This window comes from Pelophylax lessonae (genome assembly GCF_965119305.1).
Source record: "Pelophylax lessonae genome assembly, chromosome: 2".
In the NCBI taxonomy this organism is placed as follows: domain Eukaryota; kingdom Metazoa; phylum Chordata; class Amphibia; order Anura; family Ranidae; genus Pelophylax; species Pelophylax lessonae.
Window position 1 is genome coordinate 552,739,632 of NC_138769.1, and position 16,316 is coordinate 552,755,947.

At 44.7% G+C, this 16,316-nt stretch overlaps 2 protein-coding genes across 4 annotated transcripts in view; one reads left to right on the top strand and one right to left on the bottom strand.

Annotated features, from left to right (window-relative positions):
• Positions 1-16,080, top strand: part of TMBIM6 (transmembrane BAX inhibitor motif containing 6) — a 168,602-nt gene extending 152,522 nt beyond the window's left edge. The window contains exon 10 of the transcript XR_014224919.1: positions 16,069-16,080. The gene's annotated coding sequence lies outside the window, so the exon portion shown is untranslated. The remainder of the gene's footprint in view (positions 1-16,068) is intronic.
• The window catches only part of NCKAP5L (NCK associated protein 5 like), a 141,894-nt gene that overhangs the window by 32,951 nt on the left and 92,627 nt on the right, over positions 1-16,316 (bottom strand). For 2 of the 3 annotated variants that reach the window (XM_082245540.1, XM_082245542.1), the window contains exons 2-3: positions 10,201-10,259; positions 3,010-3,111 (exon numbers count right to left, since the gene is read on the bottom strand). In XM_082245540.1, the coding sequence (XP_082101666.1) occupies positions 3,010-3,108 (99 nt within the window). In that variant the 5' untranslated portion in view covers positions 3,109-3,111; positions 10,201-10,259. Of the gene's footprint in view, positions 1-3,009; positions 3,112-10,200; positions 10,261-16,316 lie in introns of all 3 variants that reach the window. The other variant, XM_082245541.1, reaches the window with a different exon arrangement.

The window sequence follows — 16,316 nt, forward strand, 5'->3', positions numbered from 1 at the left end:
TTTGTTGGGAGAAGAAACTAGGCAAGTTCTATGTGGTTTAGTGATTAGTATTTTTGCCTTGCATGGCTAGGGTCCTTTGTTCGAATCCCAGCACTGCATGAAGTGTACATGTTATCCTTTGCTCACATGGGCTTCCTCTGGATTCCCCAGTTTCCACACACATTCCAGAGACATGCTGGTAAGTTGAATAGCTACAGTCTAAAATTGGTCATAGTATAATATTCTATGGAGTATGTCCAAGATGGCTGCTTCATCTCCTGTCTGCCCCAACATCAATCTGAAAAACATTGAGTCCCCAGGAAGAAAAGGTGCTATAGAATTAAATACAAGAGAGATTCTCCTTTTTGATCCCTTTTGATCTATTAAACCCATTAAAAATTATATATACATACATACATACATACATACATACATACATACATACATATACACACACAGTGGGTACGAAAAGTATTCAGACCCCCTTAAATTTTTCACTCTGTTATATTGCAGCCATTTGCTAAAATCATTTAGGTTCATTCTTCTTCCTCATGAATGTACACATAGCACCCCATACTGACAGAAAAACACAAAATTGTTGACATTGTTGCAGATTTATTAAAAAAGAAAAACTGAAATATCACATGGTCCTAAGTATTCAGACCCTTTGCTCAGTATTTAGTAGAAGCCCCCTTTTGATCTAATACAGCCAGGAGTCTTTTTGGGAAAGATGCAACAAGTCTTTCACACCTGGATTTGGGGATCCTCTGCCATTCCTCCTTGCAGATCCTCTCCAGTTCTGTCAGGTTGGATGGTAAACGTTGGTGGACAGCCATTTTTAGGTCTCTCCAGAGATGCTCAATTGGGTTTAAGTCAGGGCTCTGGCTGGGCCATTCAAGAACAGTCACGGAGTTGTTGTGAAGCCACTCCTTCGTTATTTTAGCTGTGTGCTTAGGGTCATTGTCTTGTTGGAAGGTAAACCTTCGGCCCAGTCTGAGGTCCAGAGCACTCTGGAGAAGGTTTTTGTCCAGGATATTCCTGTACTTGGCCGCATTCATCTTTCCCTCGATTGCAACCAGTCGTCCTGTCCCTGCAGCTGAAAAACACCCCAACAGCATGATGCTGCCACCACCATGCTTCACTGTTGGGACTGTATTGGACAGCTGATGAGCAATGCCTGGTTTTCTCCACACATACCGCTTAGAATTAAGGCCAAAAAGTTCTATTTTGGTCTCATCAGACCAGAGAATCTTATTTCTCCCCATCTTGGAGTCCTTCAGGTGTTTTTTAGCAAACTCCATGCAGGCTTTCATGTGTCTTACACTGAGGAGAGGCTTCCGTCGGGCCACTCTGCCATAAAGCCCCGACTGGTGGAGGGCTGCAGTGATGGTTGACTTTCTACAACTTTCTCCCATCTCCTGACTGCATCTCTGGAGCTCAGCCACAGTGATCTTTGGGTTCTTCTTAACCTCTCTCACCAAGGCTCTTCTCCCCCGATAGCTCAGTTTGGCCGGACGGCCAGCTCTAGGAAGGGTTCTGGTCGTCCCAAACGTCTTCCATTTGAGGATTATGGAGGCCACTGTGCTCTTAGGAACCTTAAGTGCAGCAAAAATCTTTTTGTAACCTTGGCCAGATCTGTGCCTTGCCACAATTCTGTCTCTGAGCTCTTCAGGCAGTTCCTTTGACCTCATGATTCTCATTTGCTCTGACATGCATTGTGATCTGGAAGGTCTTATATAGACAGGTGTGTGGCTTTCCTAATCAAGTCCAATCAGTATAATCAAACACAGCTGGACTCAAATGAAGGTGTAGAACCATCTCAAGGATGATCAGAAGAAATGGAAAGCACCTGAGTTAAATATATGAGTGTCACAGCAAAGGGTCTGAATACTTAGGACCATGTGATATTTCAGTTTTTCATTTTTAATAAATCTGCAACAATGTCAACAATTCTGTGTTTTTCCGTCAATATGGGGAGCGGTGTGTACATTCATGAGGAAGAAGAATGAACTTAAATGATTTTAGCAAATGGCTTCAATATAACAAAGAGTGAAAAATTTAAGGGGGTCTGAATACTTTTCGTACCCGCTGTGTATATATATATATATATATATTTTTTTTTTTTATATTTATTTTCCAATTTATCTTTAATGGGTTTTTTTTTTTTGACTTGACATGCACAAGTAAAATGACTTATAGCTGTGTAGACATGTTCGGCCGTCCTGGTTCTCGTCCTCCAGCCATCTGATTGGCCGGAGGCGCGTTTACTGCACTTCCAAACATGCACGCGGGAGCCGCCGTTCACGGCACAGGGCTCTGAAGGAACGGCACGGGTGGCTGTTCCTTCAGAGAGCATGCGCCGATGAGGTCATCGGCTGCATGCACTGTAAATATCTCCTAAACGGTGCAAGTTTAGGAGATATTTACAGCACCTATACGTAAGCCTAAATATAGGCTTACCTATAGATAAAGGTAAACAAAGTGGGTTTACAACCACTTTAACAGCAGCAGGCATTCTGTCCATACTCTGAATAAAGGAAATCATTACAACAAGCGCCCTGACTTTATGAATTCCAAGTAGACAGTAGAGAGTCTTGTTGTGACCCAAACCAATATGGAGGTAGCCATGTGGCTGAATAGTACCAATATGACCTTGTCCTCACTGAAAATCATTAATACAGATTAGTTCCATCATTTTTAATATCATCAAAATACAGTTACCCCTTTCTTTGATGTGTATAGGATTTATTTGCAGAATTATTTGATGGTATAATATGGCGATCAGCTTTTAGACATTTTCAGGTGTTTTATTGTACCTGTTTACCAGTGACTCAGCATATGTAGAGTTTTTATGATTATTAACTCATACAGAGCATTTAATGACATTTGGGAAATAAAGGTTAGTTTTTTTCCCCATAATAAAAATCTGGCTGCTCTAGAAAACACCTCATTTCATTATGAGAAACTGCCATAAATTCCCGAAGCTAGTTTACAAGGGAAAACATATATTAACATTAACATTTGCCTCACCTCAAGCTCTCGTAATCTTTCCAGCAGCTCCTGGATGACTAGCGGCTCAGACACCCCTCCACTAATAAGCCGGATTTCGTCCTCCACCTCTGACGTCATTCTCTGAAAGTAGGAATACACCCAAGCTTAGTATTGACTGACATTTGACATATGGCCAACACAATATAAGGTGCCCGACTCCAAAACACAGGCAACAAAACACAAGAGACATTTAATAGTGACAAGAATAGAAAACAACGGACGCACATCCATGAGGGCACAGACACATTTGGATCTAAGAATACCAAAGACTAAACAAGGTCTTGTGTCTTCAATGGGCTATGAACTTCCTCCCAGCTGTATACTTATTTAAGTGGCTGCAGTCTTACCAGCAGAAGAGAGCTAAACAACATACCATTATGATGGTTGTAGTAATTTGAGCAATGGCAACACACACACAGCTCATATCAGAAAGCACCTTTGGATATTTAAGGCTCCATTCACACCTGAGCCTATTGTTTTCAGGAGTTTTCTGGGCATTTTTAGAGCATTTCTTGGGTGTTTCTCTGGCGTTTTTTGCAGGCGTTTTGAGGCTAAAGTGGTCCTCCTCTTCCTCTTTATGCGTGGGGCTAACAAGCATTCTAAATGGCAAGTAAAAGTGAAGGTCTGGACCCACAGTGACATCACGTGGTCTTTTTGACCATGCGATTTTACTCGAGGCCGCAGTCACGCCCTGCGATTTCCTATGCATGGGGGTAACACGCATTCAGAATGGCACCCCCACGCATGTAAAATTGAAGGTCTGGAGCCACAGTGACATCACGTGGTCTTTTTGACCAATCGGTTATCCTGCAGGTTGCAGATACGCCCTGCGATTTCACATGTGCGATTTCATATGCGTGGGGGCAACACGCACATGTCTGCAAAAAGTTCAGCTTATGAACAGTACAATACAGGCTGCAGAACAACAAGCAATACATGACACGTGATAGAACAGCAAAGGCAAAACATGTCTGCAGAAAACACTAGAAAACTTACCTTTATCATGCTTCTGGGATAGTGTCAGATTGCACCACCCAACAACCATTTTTGATGAAATTTCATCCCATACTCTTGCTTTGAAGTTCCTGTTTTTATATTTTGGGTCTTTGGTGTCATAAATACAAGAATGTTCCCACACCAAAGCAATGAAACTCTCAGCTTCATACAGCAGGCTGCTGTCCTCCATCTTGCTGACCATGTGATTTATGTAAAAAATGGGTGTGTAAAAGGGGTGGAGACCAACTGTGTGTCTGTGAAACACCCATAAAGGCGTTTCATTCATTCCTATGGGACCCGAACAGCTCTTCATCAGTCCAAAAAGAAGCTCCTGTACTTTTTTTGAGCTTCAGGCGTTTTGCTTCAGGGGACAATACGCTCAGATGTGAACAGGGGCCATTGAAATGAATGGGATTTTGATTGTTGGGTGTTTTGGATTCACAGATGAACGTTTTAATGAGCTGAAAAACGCTCAGGTGTGAACAGGGCCTAAAGGTAACAAGCACTGTCGAATATGAAGCCTGTCGTTCCTGACCTCTCTCCTTGCTGGACAAAGATGGATCGAAATTCAGCCAGTTTGGAGGGACCGGCCAAATTCTGATCAGTGTGAGGCTGTCCCTGTTCAACAGAAGTGAATCGATTATTAGCCACTGATCAGTGTATGACTGGGCCAGATGCTGCCGACAGAATACAATATCTTGGAAGGGGATTATTCCTCCATCCACCTTGATTGGCTAAAAGAAAAAAAAAAAATCTATGGCAAGCCTAAATAACTGACTATTTGGATAGTCAATGACCGGAGATTTGAGTTTTGACTTCATTGACTGCATACTTGCTTTGCAAACAGTGAAGTTAATGACTCAAAAAGCACTTAAAAGACCGATACAGCCAACAATGGCAGCTTACAGCTCTATCTCAGGACAGCTTCTCTTTAAATGTGGGCAAATAATTTGTACTAAATACAGAACTGCAAATGGCATGTATGTAATATTTTCACTTCAGAATGAAAACTTGTCCATTTTGAATGCGTCATTTAACCAAGACCACCCCACCAATCTAGATTTGCTTGTTACAATGGCAGGGCCAGGATGTTAGGGTGATCCTTAAAGGAAATCTATGGTCACACCTTATACTTTCATTTTATAACATCAGAATTGTGATAGCAATTCAAACAATCATTTTTTAATAATCCAATATAAGGATACTTGAAAAATCTGTCTGTCTGTTGACCATCACTTTTCAGACTTCCTGGACTCGTATGATTTGCAGCTTCTCCTCAATTTGTAAGGACTACATTCCCCATGGTACATTTCTGCCTACAAGCAACGATTCCTATATCGACTCCTCCTGAGACTCCTGTCCAAGTTCAGCCCTCCATTATTGGTGGATAGGATGCTGGCAGCCCGCAATATAGCAACCAATAAAGCAAATACACAAAAAATAAAATGAACAACCCGAGAACTTGTATTTCTGTCTGTTTGCCAATTCTGGGTTGGCCTCAATTACCTCTGGATTTGTTTTCTACAAACTAGAGGTAGTTCTTTTTGGATCTGCAGCATCATAGTGACACATTGTAAAAAGTAACACTAAGAGCCGGTTCACACTACTCCGACTTGTCAGGCGACTTGGTCGCCTGACAAGTAGCTCCCAATGGAACCGTTCTAATCAGAGCGACTCAAGTCAAGAAGAAGGTTCCTGCACTATTTTTTGGCGAAGTCAGAGCGACTTGCATTGACTTCTATTATGAGAAGTCGTTTGCAAGCCTCGATAAAGTCACGCTGCACGGGCGACTTCAAAGTCGCCCGAAGTCGGGGCGACTGAGTCGGATTAGTGTGAAACGGCTCTAATAACTACATGAATCTGCGGGACCTTTGAGAACAGTTACTGAAATGGTTGCAAGGCTTTCATGAATTTGGCGCAGTACATTTTAAAGGAACTGCCAGAAAAGTGTCCTAAATGCTTTATATTGTATTTACCTCATCATTGGCAAAAAAATTTAGTTGCGTGCTAACTATATTTGAGTAACACATTTATGGTATTAAGTCATATGACCTCAGTCAGGGCTGTGAGGATCTTCTGTTATCTACAGTACTTAGAAAACCATGTGAATTTGGTTAAGTCAGTCTTGTGGATCAGCAGTTCCCCATGGTGTGTACATTTAAGGATTACATACATTGAGGTTGCATCAGACAGTTCAGTGCAAGTCTGGTAGAAATATTTGCTGTTCCGTCATTTATGGTCTATGCTGCTTTGTACTAAAGCTGAAATTGAAGGCCTACAGCCAGTGCCGGGACAAGGTCATCTAGAGCACAGGGCAAACATACCAAATTGCATGCCCCCCCCCCACCAAAAAACAAATCAAGCACTAATCTGCATACTCTTTCCTAAGCATAAATTCCCCCCTTCCAGTACAAATCTTCCCCCCTGCAGAAATCCCCCCCACCCAGCACAAATCTTTGGCTCCCCATGCCCCCAGCTTAAATCCTCTCTCTCCTCATATGCCTCCAGCACAAACCCCCCCCCCCCCCAAAAAAAAAAAGAAAAGAAAATCATCCTCCTAGCACCAGTCCTCCTCTACCCCTCAAATCCCCCCCCCCCCCAGCACAATTCTTCTCTCCCCCACTACGAATCCCCCTTTCCAGCACAAATTCCTCTCCTCCAATTCCCTTTCCTAGCACAACCTGCCAACAAATTCCCCTGCCTAGCACAAATACCCTCCATTCATCCCTACTAGCACTACCCCCCCCCCCCCAAAAAAAAAAAAAAAAAAACATCTATTACTTTTATAGCATAACCCCCCCCCCCCCAAATCTCCTCTACAAGCACAAATCCTTTTCACTTATTCCCCCCTCCCAACACAAATTCCCCCAAATCACCACTCGTAGCACACCTCCCTAAGTGTGCCCTTCTATAACAATTCTTACCTCCTGCCACCATCCCAAATTCTCCTCAGCACAAATCCCCTCCCCCCAATCTGTGTGGTGCCCCCCCCACCTCGCATGATACCACAGTGCCCAGGGCAGCCGCTCCTCCTGCCCACCCCTTGTCCCGGCCCTGCCTACAGCAAATATACCGATTAAATAAATACATGAGAACTTTATCTGCCAAATGATTTTTATTTTAAACCATCCAGTTTGAGGATTTGCACAGTTCTGACTTTTCTCTACTGAAGTGAAGTAGGAAGGATAGGTCTGGATAGTGAAGGAGAATGAGAGGGCTACAATGTCCGCTTCTTAAGCAGGTCATGGTCATAGATGGATGGAAATTTAGCTGGTTTAGCAGGCACTGGTTACATTTCGATCAATCTTTGGTCATTTCGGTTTGTGAGATTTGATCTAATGATCGACTTTTCACGAACAGGCTTGGTGGAAAAGTTTGGTTGAATCAATGCTGCGGCCAATAACACAAAAGTTAAATCTTTCCAGAAGTAGATTTTCTAGCTTTTACCAGCGTAGGAATTACAGAGCCAGACAATCCTCTATCCTTCAGCACCTGGCTTTCAACAGCCAAGCGGTCAAAGCCAGTGACTGTAAAGCAGGATGGAAGACTGGCTCTTGCGACAACAGATCTTCCATGAGAGGAAGTCTCCAAGGAGCACTGGCGACCAGCCGTACCAGATCAGCGTACCAAGACCGGCAAGGCCAGTCTGGAGCCACTAGGATGACCGGAATCCCTTCTGCCTCAATCTGGCGCAGGAGTCTCGGCAGAAGTTTGAGGGGAAGAAAAGCGTAAATCAGAAGATACCGATACCAAGGCGACACTAATGCGTCTGTGGCATCGGCTGGAGGATCCCGGGACCGTGCCACAAACCTCTGCACTTTCCTGTTGAGGCAAGATGCCAACAGATCCACCTCAGGAGTACCCCACCAGAGACTGATGAAACACCTCAGGACTAAGTAACCATTCCCCCTGGTCCAATGCCTGTCGACTGAGGTAATCCAACTGCCAATTTTCCACCCCTGGAATGTGCACAGCAGAGAGTGCTGGAACTAATCAGTCTGCCCATCTTAGAATGCCGGCTACTTTCTGAACCGCCAGGACACTTCTCGTACCCTTTGGTGACTGACATAGGCCATGGCCGTGGCATTATCTGGATTGAATCCGTGCTGGACACCCCTGGAGACGACATGTTCAGTGACCAGACAGAGCCTGAACGCTCCAGAACATTGATTGTTATAGCCTGGACTCTAGAGTCCAGACCCCCTGAGCACACTCTGTGCTGAGGACGCCTCCCCACCCGGACAGTCTGGCATCTGTGGTGACGACCGTCTAGCACAGGAGAAGAAACTATTTGTCCTGATGAAGTGCTGGAGAATGAAGCCACCAAACTAGGGACGCCCTCATACTTCGGCTCAACAGGATCCGATTGTCTAGAGACTGAGGATTCTTGTTCCATTTCACCAGAATCCCTTTTTGCAGAGATCTCATGTGGAACTGTGCAAACAGAATCGCCTCGAAGGTAGACACAATCGGGCCCATATCCGCATACAAGACCGAAGACATGACCGTCTGCTGGACAGCAGAAGCTGAATGCCCTCTTGCAATTTCTGAAGTTTTTCCAGAGGAAGAAACACTCTGGCTGAGGCGGAGTCCAGAGTCAGGCCCAGATAGTCCAGGATTGTGGATGGAACCAGAGCAGACTTCCGATACGGGTGAGGGTGCCCCTTCATGCTGAGGAAGCCTTGTGAGCAGGTCTGGCAGAACCCGCTCGTGGCTTGCCGAACCAGGTCCTCTTAGAACCCCCAAGCGGAGGCTCTGAAGGGCTTAGATCCCTTGTCTTGAGACCCCGAGGGACGAAAAAGCCTCTTATGAGCCAAAAAGAAAGGCTCCCGTCGGCCACTGGACTCCTTACCCTTGGAAGCCTGAGGAAGAAGAGTACTCTTTTCCCCTGTGAGGCCTTTGATGATGCCATCCAAGGAAGCTCCAAACATGCGATCCCCCACAAATGGAAGATCGGATAAGGCCTTCTTAGAAGCCTGGTCCGCAGACCAGCATTTCAGCCAGATAATGTGCCGCAGGACCACCCCCGAGACAGACAGTCTAGAAATCAAGGGAGCCACATGCAAAGAGATGTCACAAACAAACTGTAGCCCTTGGACCAACTGATCCACCAGCTCTGCAAAGGCAGGGGGGAGCGGTTCCCCCTCCAGGTCCTGGCGTAGAAGTTTTGCCCACTCTCATAGCTTGCGACACCATTGCAATAGTAAATACTGGCCTAAGTGCCGAACCAGTGTGGGCAGATGGGTGCAAGGGCCTGCAGAAGACCACTGAGAAAGGGGGGGGACAAAGACTGGGAGGGAGAGGAACCCGGGGGTCCGACCATTCCAGGGAGGGGCACACTTTCAGCCCAAAACCCTCCAGGAGTAGAGGGGGGGCTGCTAATTCCTACACCAGGTCTGCAGCTTAAGGCCTGTTGGATGTACTGCCAAAATCTCTGAAATGCCTTTGGAGACAGATTATGGTAGAGAAATGAACATTAATATCACAGGCAAGAGCTCTGGTGGACATTCCTGCAGTCAGCATGCCAATTGCACGCTCCCTCAAAACTTATGACATCTGTAGCATTGTGCTGTGTGATAAAACTGCACATTTTAGAGTGGCCTTTATTGTGGCCAGCCTAAGACACATCTGTGCAATAATCATGCTGTCTAATCAGCATCTTGATATGCCACACCTGTAAAGATGGATTATCTTGGCAAAGGAGAAGTGCTCACTAACACAGATTTAGACAGATTTGTGAATAATATTTGAGAGAAATAGGATTTTTGTGTACATAGAAAAAGCCTCAGATCTTTGAGTTCAGCTCATGAAAAATGGGGGCAAAAACAAAAGTGTTGCGTTTATAATTTTGTTCAGTGTACTATTACAACAGCAAAAACACTTTCTTGCATGTAGACATTTACATACATTTCGCTATGAAAAACATGGATCTGACATGCAATGGATATCATCTCACTTTAGTGACAAATAAGTGACTAGACTTCCCCCATCTGGTTTTAAGGATTATGGAGATTAGGCAATTCCCAGAATGCATAGTGTTTTGTATGGAATGTGCATCTGGGTGGGAGGGGCCTATGTTGAGCCAGAGAGAGACAGCAAGAAACAGGTCACCCGTATATTCTCAAACACAAAACATCTGGGGACAGAGGAACAAATCCTTTCTATTGATCTCACCTCATTTGTGATCTCATACCCGGGAGCTTGGAGAGCACAGGGTCCACAGCATGTCACCCCCACCTACGACAAAAAAAAAAAAAAATCAAACTGTTATTGAACCATCAAACGATATTACGCGCTGCCTAACCTTACAGCCCCATAGCTCATCTTCAATTAGATTGCAAGCTCCTTTCCTCTGATCTTCAGGGAGAGCTCACATGCGGTGTTGGTACCATACCATTAAGTCAGAAGCCAGAGGTCTAACCCTGGACAATTACTCCCTAGAGACCATAATCACATCTGTTAGGCAGTTGTTTCTGACCTCTTTAATGATGTGTGTTTTTAAGCTCTCTGCACGGCACAATGCACACCGCATTAGGGATCTGTGCTTCTAGGCCATTCAGTAATTAAGTGTTTGACTCTGTATAATGAATAATAACCTGATCAGCACAGCACTGCTGCTTACCTCATATTACCCTTGTGTTCAGAGAGGACACTGCAGGCACAAAGCCATGGCATGCCTAAACCCACTTATTAACTGCAACCGATAGATAAACTGAACATTGTGTGCATTGCAATATACTCAAATAAGATTTTCATCATATTTTTTTTCTTCTTTTTGTATGACCCTATGACAGATTTCCTGTGTCATCTGCTATCTCTTCAGATTTTATTTTATTTCTGTTTTCTATGTTGTCTTCTTTTTCAATATTTCACAGTATATCCTCTATACAGATTAAATGGTTAGATCAGGGGTATTGAATTAAACTTCACGGGAGGTCCAATCAGTAAAATTGTCCTCCACCAGAGGGCCGAACTGAGTTTTTGTGCCCCCCCTCCCCTTTTTACCCCCCCCCCCGACACAGCACTGCCCCCTTTCATACACAGCCAGAGCAGTGTCCTCTGCACCCATCACACTTCTACCTTAGAGCAGAGAGCAGGAGGCAGAGCATTTCTGGACCGGGTGTGGGACACACAGCATTGAACGGAGTACGGGAGTGGGAGCTGCCAGGGTTGGGGGGGTAAAAAACCTGCCTTTAGAAATGTACTAACAAATTGAAGCCAAACTCCAGCTAATAATCACTTAGCAGGGGTGTCCAAACTATGGCCCTCCAGCTGTTCAGGAACTACAATTCCCATCATGCCTAGTTATGTCTGTGATTGTCAGAAATTTACAATGCCTCATGGGACGTGTAGTTCCGCAACAGCTGGAGGGCCGTAGTTTGGATATCCCTGATGCAAACCCTTTGGGATAAAGGTTTTACATAAATTTAAAAAATATATATTATTGTAGGCACCCCTGCCAGTGTTAAATGGTTTGCCTCATGCCTGTAAACTGATACATCTAGAAAAAGAGCTTGTTCTTTTCAACAAAAGACTTACTGGATAGAAATAGAAGAAAGCAAGCCTTAAAAAAAAAAAACCTTAAAAAGATACCACATCTAAGAATTGGTAAGCTGCAATTTAATAAATGTTTGCTTTTGGGTTTAAGTAGGAAACAGGTGTGAAACAAAAGAGTAGGGGAGGTATATACTGTACTTGTCTCTTTAACCAAGGAAGGCTTTGTGTAATATGACATTTAAGGCTTAACTATCTATTATCAATGAAATGGGGGAGGTTGCGGGAGCAACTATTATTCTTTGTATGAGAACATGTACTAACTCCAAATTCATACACATTACTTGTGTATGACGGGGCTTACCATTATTCTTTATAAATACGCTAAAACATAAGGATTGGGTCTAGGTTTCATATACTCCTCCTTTACACATTATTTTCTCTATAGATGAAAATACCAAACGAGCCCCACAAGCTATCCGGAGGTATCAGAAAGCGATAAATGAAAACCTTTAAGACTTGTGTGTGTGATCGACCAATATAGTTTTTTTTACTGCCGATACGGATATTTTGGTTATTAAATATCGGTATCGATTATTTTTTTTTTTTTTTTGTATGTACAAAATGTTTTCTTTTTTTTTACAGGTACTTTTGTGAAGACCCCAAACCCCTCCTCTGCACTTAAAAGCATTCAAAACGCCAAGTTTGGCTGTTTGGAATGCTGGAATTTTTTTTAATTTGGCGCTGAGTACCCGGAAGGGATGTCATGACATCACTTCCGGCTTTTTACATAGAGACCCGATCAGAACTGAATTCCGGCTTTGATCGGGTCTTCTCTTCAGCGGCCATGCAGGATGGTTGCTCGGGAGACGGGACGGGAGAGCCCCGGAAAGGTGGCGGGGGGACGTCCCCTCCCGCTCCTTGTAATGACAGCCGAGCGGCTTCTCAGCCACATCCATTGTCATAAGACAGCCGACCGTCGGCTATGGACGCCGGTACCGGGGTGATGCCTCTAGCTGCAGGCATCACTCCGATACAAGCACTTTCCCGAAATCTCGGCAATATCGGTAACCTCCGGGGGCCAATTCAGATCGGCCCTCGATAAAGCGGCTTTGCCGATAATCGGTCGATCCCCAATGTATATATATATAGCCTCTGAACGCAAACCGTCATATCTAGGCTTGTATTTTAGAGCAGCATTCAAGGCCATCAATAAAATGCCCCAAATGCTCTCACACACCATGCCCCTACAAATGTGCATTATGCATAATTACAGGACAAGACAAGCATTATTTATGCCGCCAGCACAGATAGGAGTATTTCATAAGCCAATGTGCATGAAGCCTAAGCACCCGTTCACACTGGTGCAACTTGTCATGCGATTTGACAGTTCCAAATAGTATAACAAAGTCGCACCCCATTGCCGACAATAGAATCGATCATATCATTTATGAAAAAGGTTCTTCCACTACTTTTTACCCATTTACTGTACTTGTGACTCGCATAGACTTCTGTTAAATTAAGTTGCAAGCTGCAATAAAAATGGCATTGCAAATCATACTGATGCGTGGCTCTGAAATTGCGCTAAAGTAGCTTGATTTCAAAGTCGCACCGGTGTAAACCAGGGCTTAAAGTGATTGTTATTTAAAAAAAAAAAAAAACTAACATGTCACTTACCTGCTCTGTACAATTGTTTTGCACAGGCAGTCCTGATCCTCTCCTGCGGTCCCCCGCCAGCGATCCTGGCTCCTCCCCCTTGACCAGTACCCCAAAAGTAAGCCGCTTTTGTTGTAATATGGGGGCACTGGTGCATGCTCACTCCTGAGCCTCGCACTGTGTACCCATAAGACACACAGAGCCGCGACTCGGCCCTACCTCCCACTTTCTCCTCATTGGCTCACTGGTGTGATGGATTGTATCCCAGCCAATGAGAAAGACCTGGGACAGCCAAGGGTCCTGTGCACATCACTGGATCTAGAAAGGGCTATGGAGGGGATATAAAAAAACTAAAAAAAAACTAAAATAATCGCATGTAAAATCTGGCAGGCTGGCTGTACCCAAGTGGATCGATCAACTTGATCAATCAACTTTGGTACATACAGTTTTCATGCATACATGGTTCGAATCTTGATCAGTTCTGGCTAAATCAGCCAAGATTTGAACAGTCTATGGCCAGCTTAATGCAACCTAAGTTTGTATAACTACAAACACCATGTATTACTGGTCAGTGCCACTAAGATGGCATTGAGCATTGTTAAATTAATGGCATTCGTCACTGAAGTGGTACTGAGCTTACAGGCGGTCCCCGGGTTATGAACACAATAGGGACTGTAGGTTTGTTCTTAAGTCGAATTTGTTTGTAAGTCGGAACATGTACTTTTTTAAGTGTAACTCCAGCCCAAAAAATTCATAAGGATACAGACAGCAGTACAAACCTCATTGTGGTTCTAACCCCACACCATACAGTACTGTACTAGCCAAAACTAAAAGGCTAAAAGAGACCCAGAAGGATAGTTACATTCAACATAGCTAGAAGTACAAGTACAATACAGTGGTCCTGCTCCCAATACAGAGTAATGTAATCTCACCAGTTTCCAGACAGTTCCACCAGCTTCTGCCTGTGCAGTTGGATGCTTCTGGGCAGTGTGGGGCAAGCAGTACATGTAGCACATGCAGCGTGCGTTGTGGCCGGCACTAAGATGGATGCTATCCAGCACAGGAGCGAGAAGAAGCCGGAAGAAGCCAGCAGTGACATCACGCGGGCGCCGCCGCCGTTCGTAAGTAGGAGTCGTTCGTCACGCCCCTGTTCGTAAGTAGGAGTCGTTCGTCACGCCCCCGTTCGTAAGTAGGAGTCGTTCGTCACGCCCCCGTTCGTAAGTAGGAGTCGTTCGTCACGCCCCCGTTCGTAAGTAGGAGTCGTTCGTCACGCCCCCGTTCGTAAGTAGGAGTCGTTCATCACGCCCCCGTTCGTAAGTAGGAGTCGTTCATCACGCCCCCGTTCGTAAGTAGGAGTCGTTCATCACGCCCCCGTTCGTAAGTAGGAGTCGTTCATCACGCCCCCGTTCGTAAGTAGGAGTCGTTCATCACGCCCCCGTTCGTAAGTAGGAGTCGTTCGTCACGCCCCCGTTCGTAAGTAGGAGTCGTTCGTCACGCCCCCGTTCGTAAGTAGGAGTCGTTCATCACGCCCCCGTTCATAAGTAGGAGTCGTTCATCACGCCCCCGTTCATAAGTAGGAGTCGTTCATCACGCCCCCGTTCGTAAGTAGGAGTCGTTCGTCACGCCCCCGTTCGTAAGTAGGAGTCGTTCGTCACGCCCCCGTTCGTAAGTAGGAGTCGTTCGTCACGCCCCCGTTCGTAAGTAGGAGTCGTTCGTCACGCGGCCCCCGTTCGTAAGTAGGAGTCGTTCACAACTCGGATGTTCGTAAGTCGGGGACTGCCTGAGGGTTTAAGATACAAGTGATAACCAGGAGGGTGGGGGGGGGGGGGAGGTTGCTATGCCAATGGCAGTCTACATACATTACACTTTTTAGGATATTGCCTAAAAGACTAAGACTTACTCAAATAAGTCAGTGAATTTTAATAGATTTTTGGTGGGCAACTATTCATGATACAGCTCTACTCAGTTCAATTGGAATGTTCTGACATAAAGATATAATGATTCTGTCATTCATTTCATTCCGGAAGCCATCAGTGGTATATCTGATGTCTCCATAATCTGTACTGAGGTGACAGGAGATGATGTATAAAAATTGAATGAAAGGAAAAGCGAACACATTTTCCTGAGGGACTACGGGGTTTGTTTTACCTTTCTATGTTCAAGAAAAAAAAATGATCTTAGGAAGAAGACCAGCAGCACCAACATCCTGTCATCCAGTTTTTGTAAATCAGGCCCATTTGACTTGTAAAAACATGAAGGCCAGAAAAGGCTTTGAAGTTTACACAAGGACACAATCAGATTAGCCCTTCCATGTTATTGAGGCTGCACAAAAAAAATGCATATATCATTAGAGAGTGATTTTAATCACTAAAGAGTCTGCTGAGTAACTGGTGAGTCAGGAGAAAATGCTGCATTCTATAGCGGCTAGGGACTAGGAGTTAAAGAGAACCAGAGCTCCCGCTTGCTGACCAGGCTCACGTAGGCAGCCTCTGCCCTTCTATCAAATTGGTGCTGTTCAGAATCCTGGTGATATATCTCAGAACACTGCATTGCAGACACCCCAGCACATACAGCGCTACTCGTCCACACCACGCCAGACTACACATCAGAGGCCAGCTCCGGGGGAATTGTTGCTGTGTACATCAGAGTAATGCAGCGTGCCGGTGACATGAGGACATTCAAAAAGGAATGAGAGAGCCTGGTTATCTGACCTGAAAACTGCACGCAACAAGGGACAATGCAACTGGCCACCCAGTCAAAAGGCATGGAAACCTGTAGTAATAATAAAATCACATTATCCAACCTGGAACATATTTATTTAGTGTGCATCAGCCCTTAAACCATGGGTGTCCAACCTTTTGGCTTCTCTGGGCCACATTGAGTGTAGAGAAATTTCCTCTGGCCGCATATAAAATATATACTATAGTTAAAGGTAAATAAGTAATAAAATGCCGCCGCACCCTTCCCGCACCGCCACACTAATTTAACACAACTAGAAGATGATCAAATGAAATGGAATCAGTATACAGAGGTTTACTTCTTCTGAGAGATATTAAAGGAACACTCTAACCACCATGACCACTTCAGTGATTTGAAGTGGTCATGGTGGTAGGAGTCAGAAACACTGCACATGCTCGTCT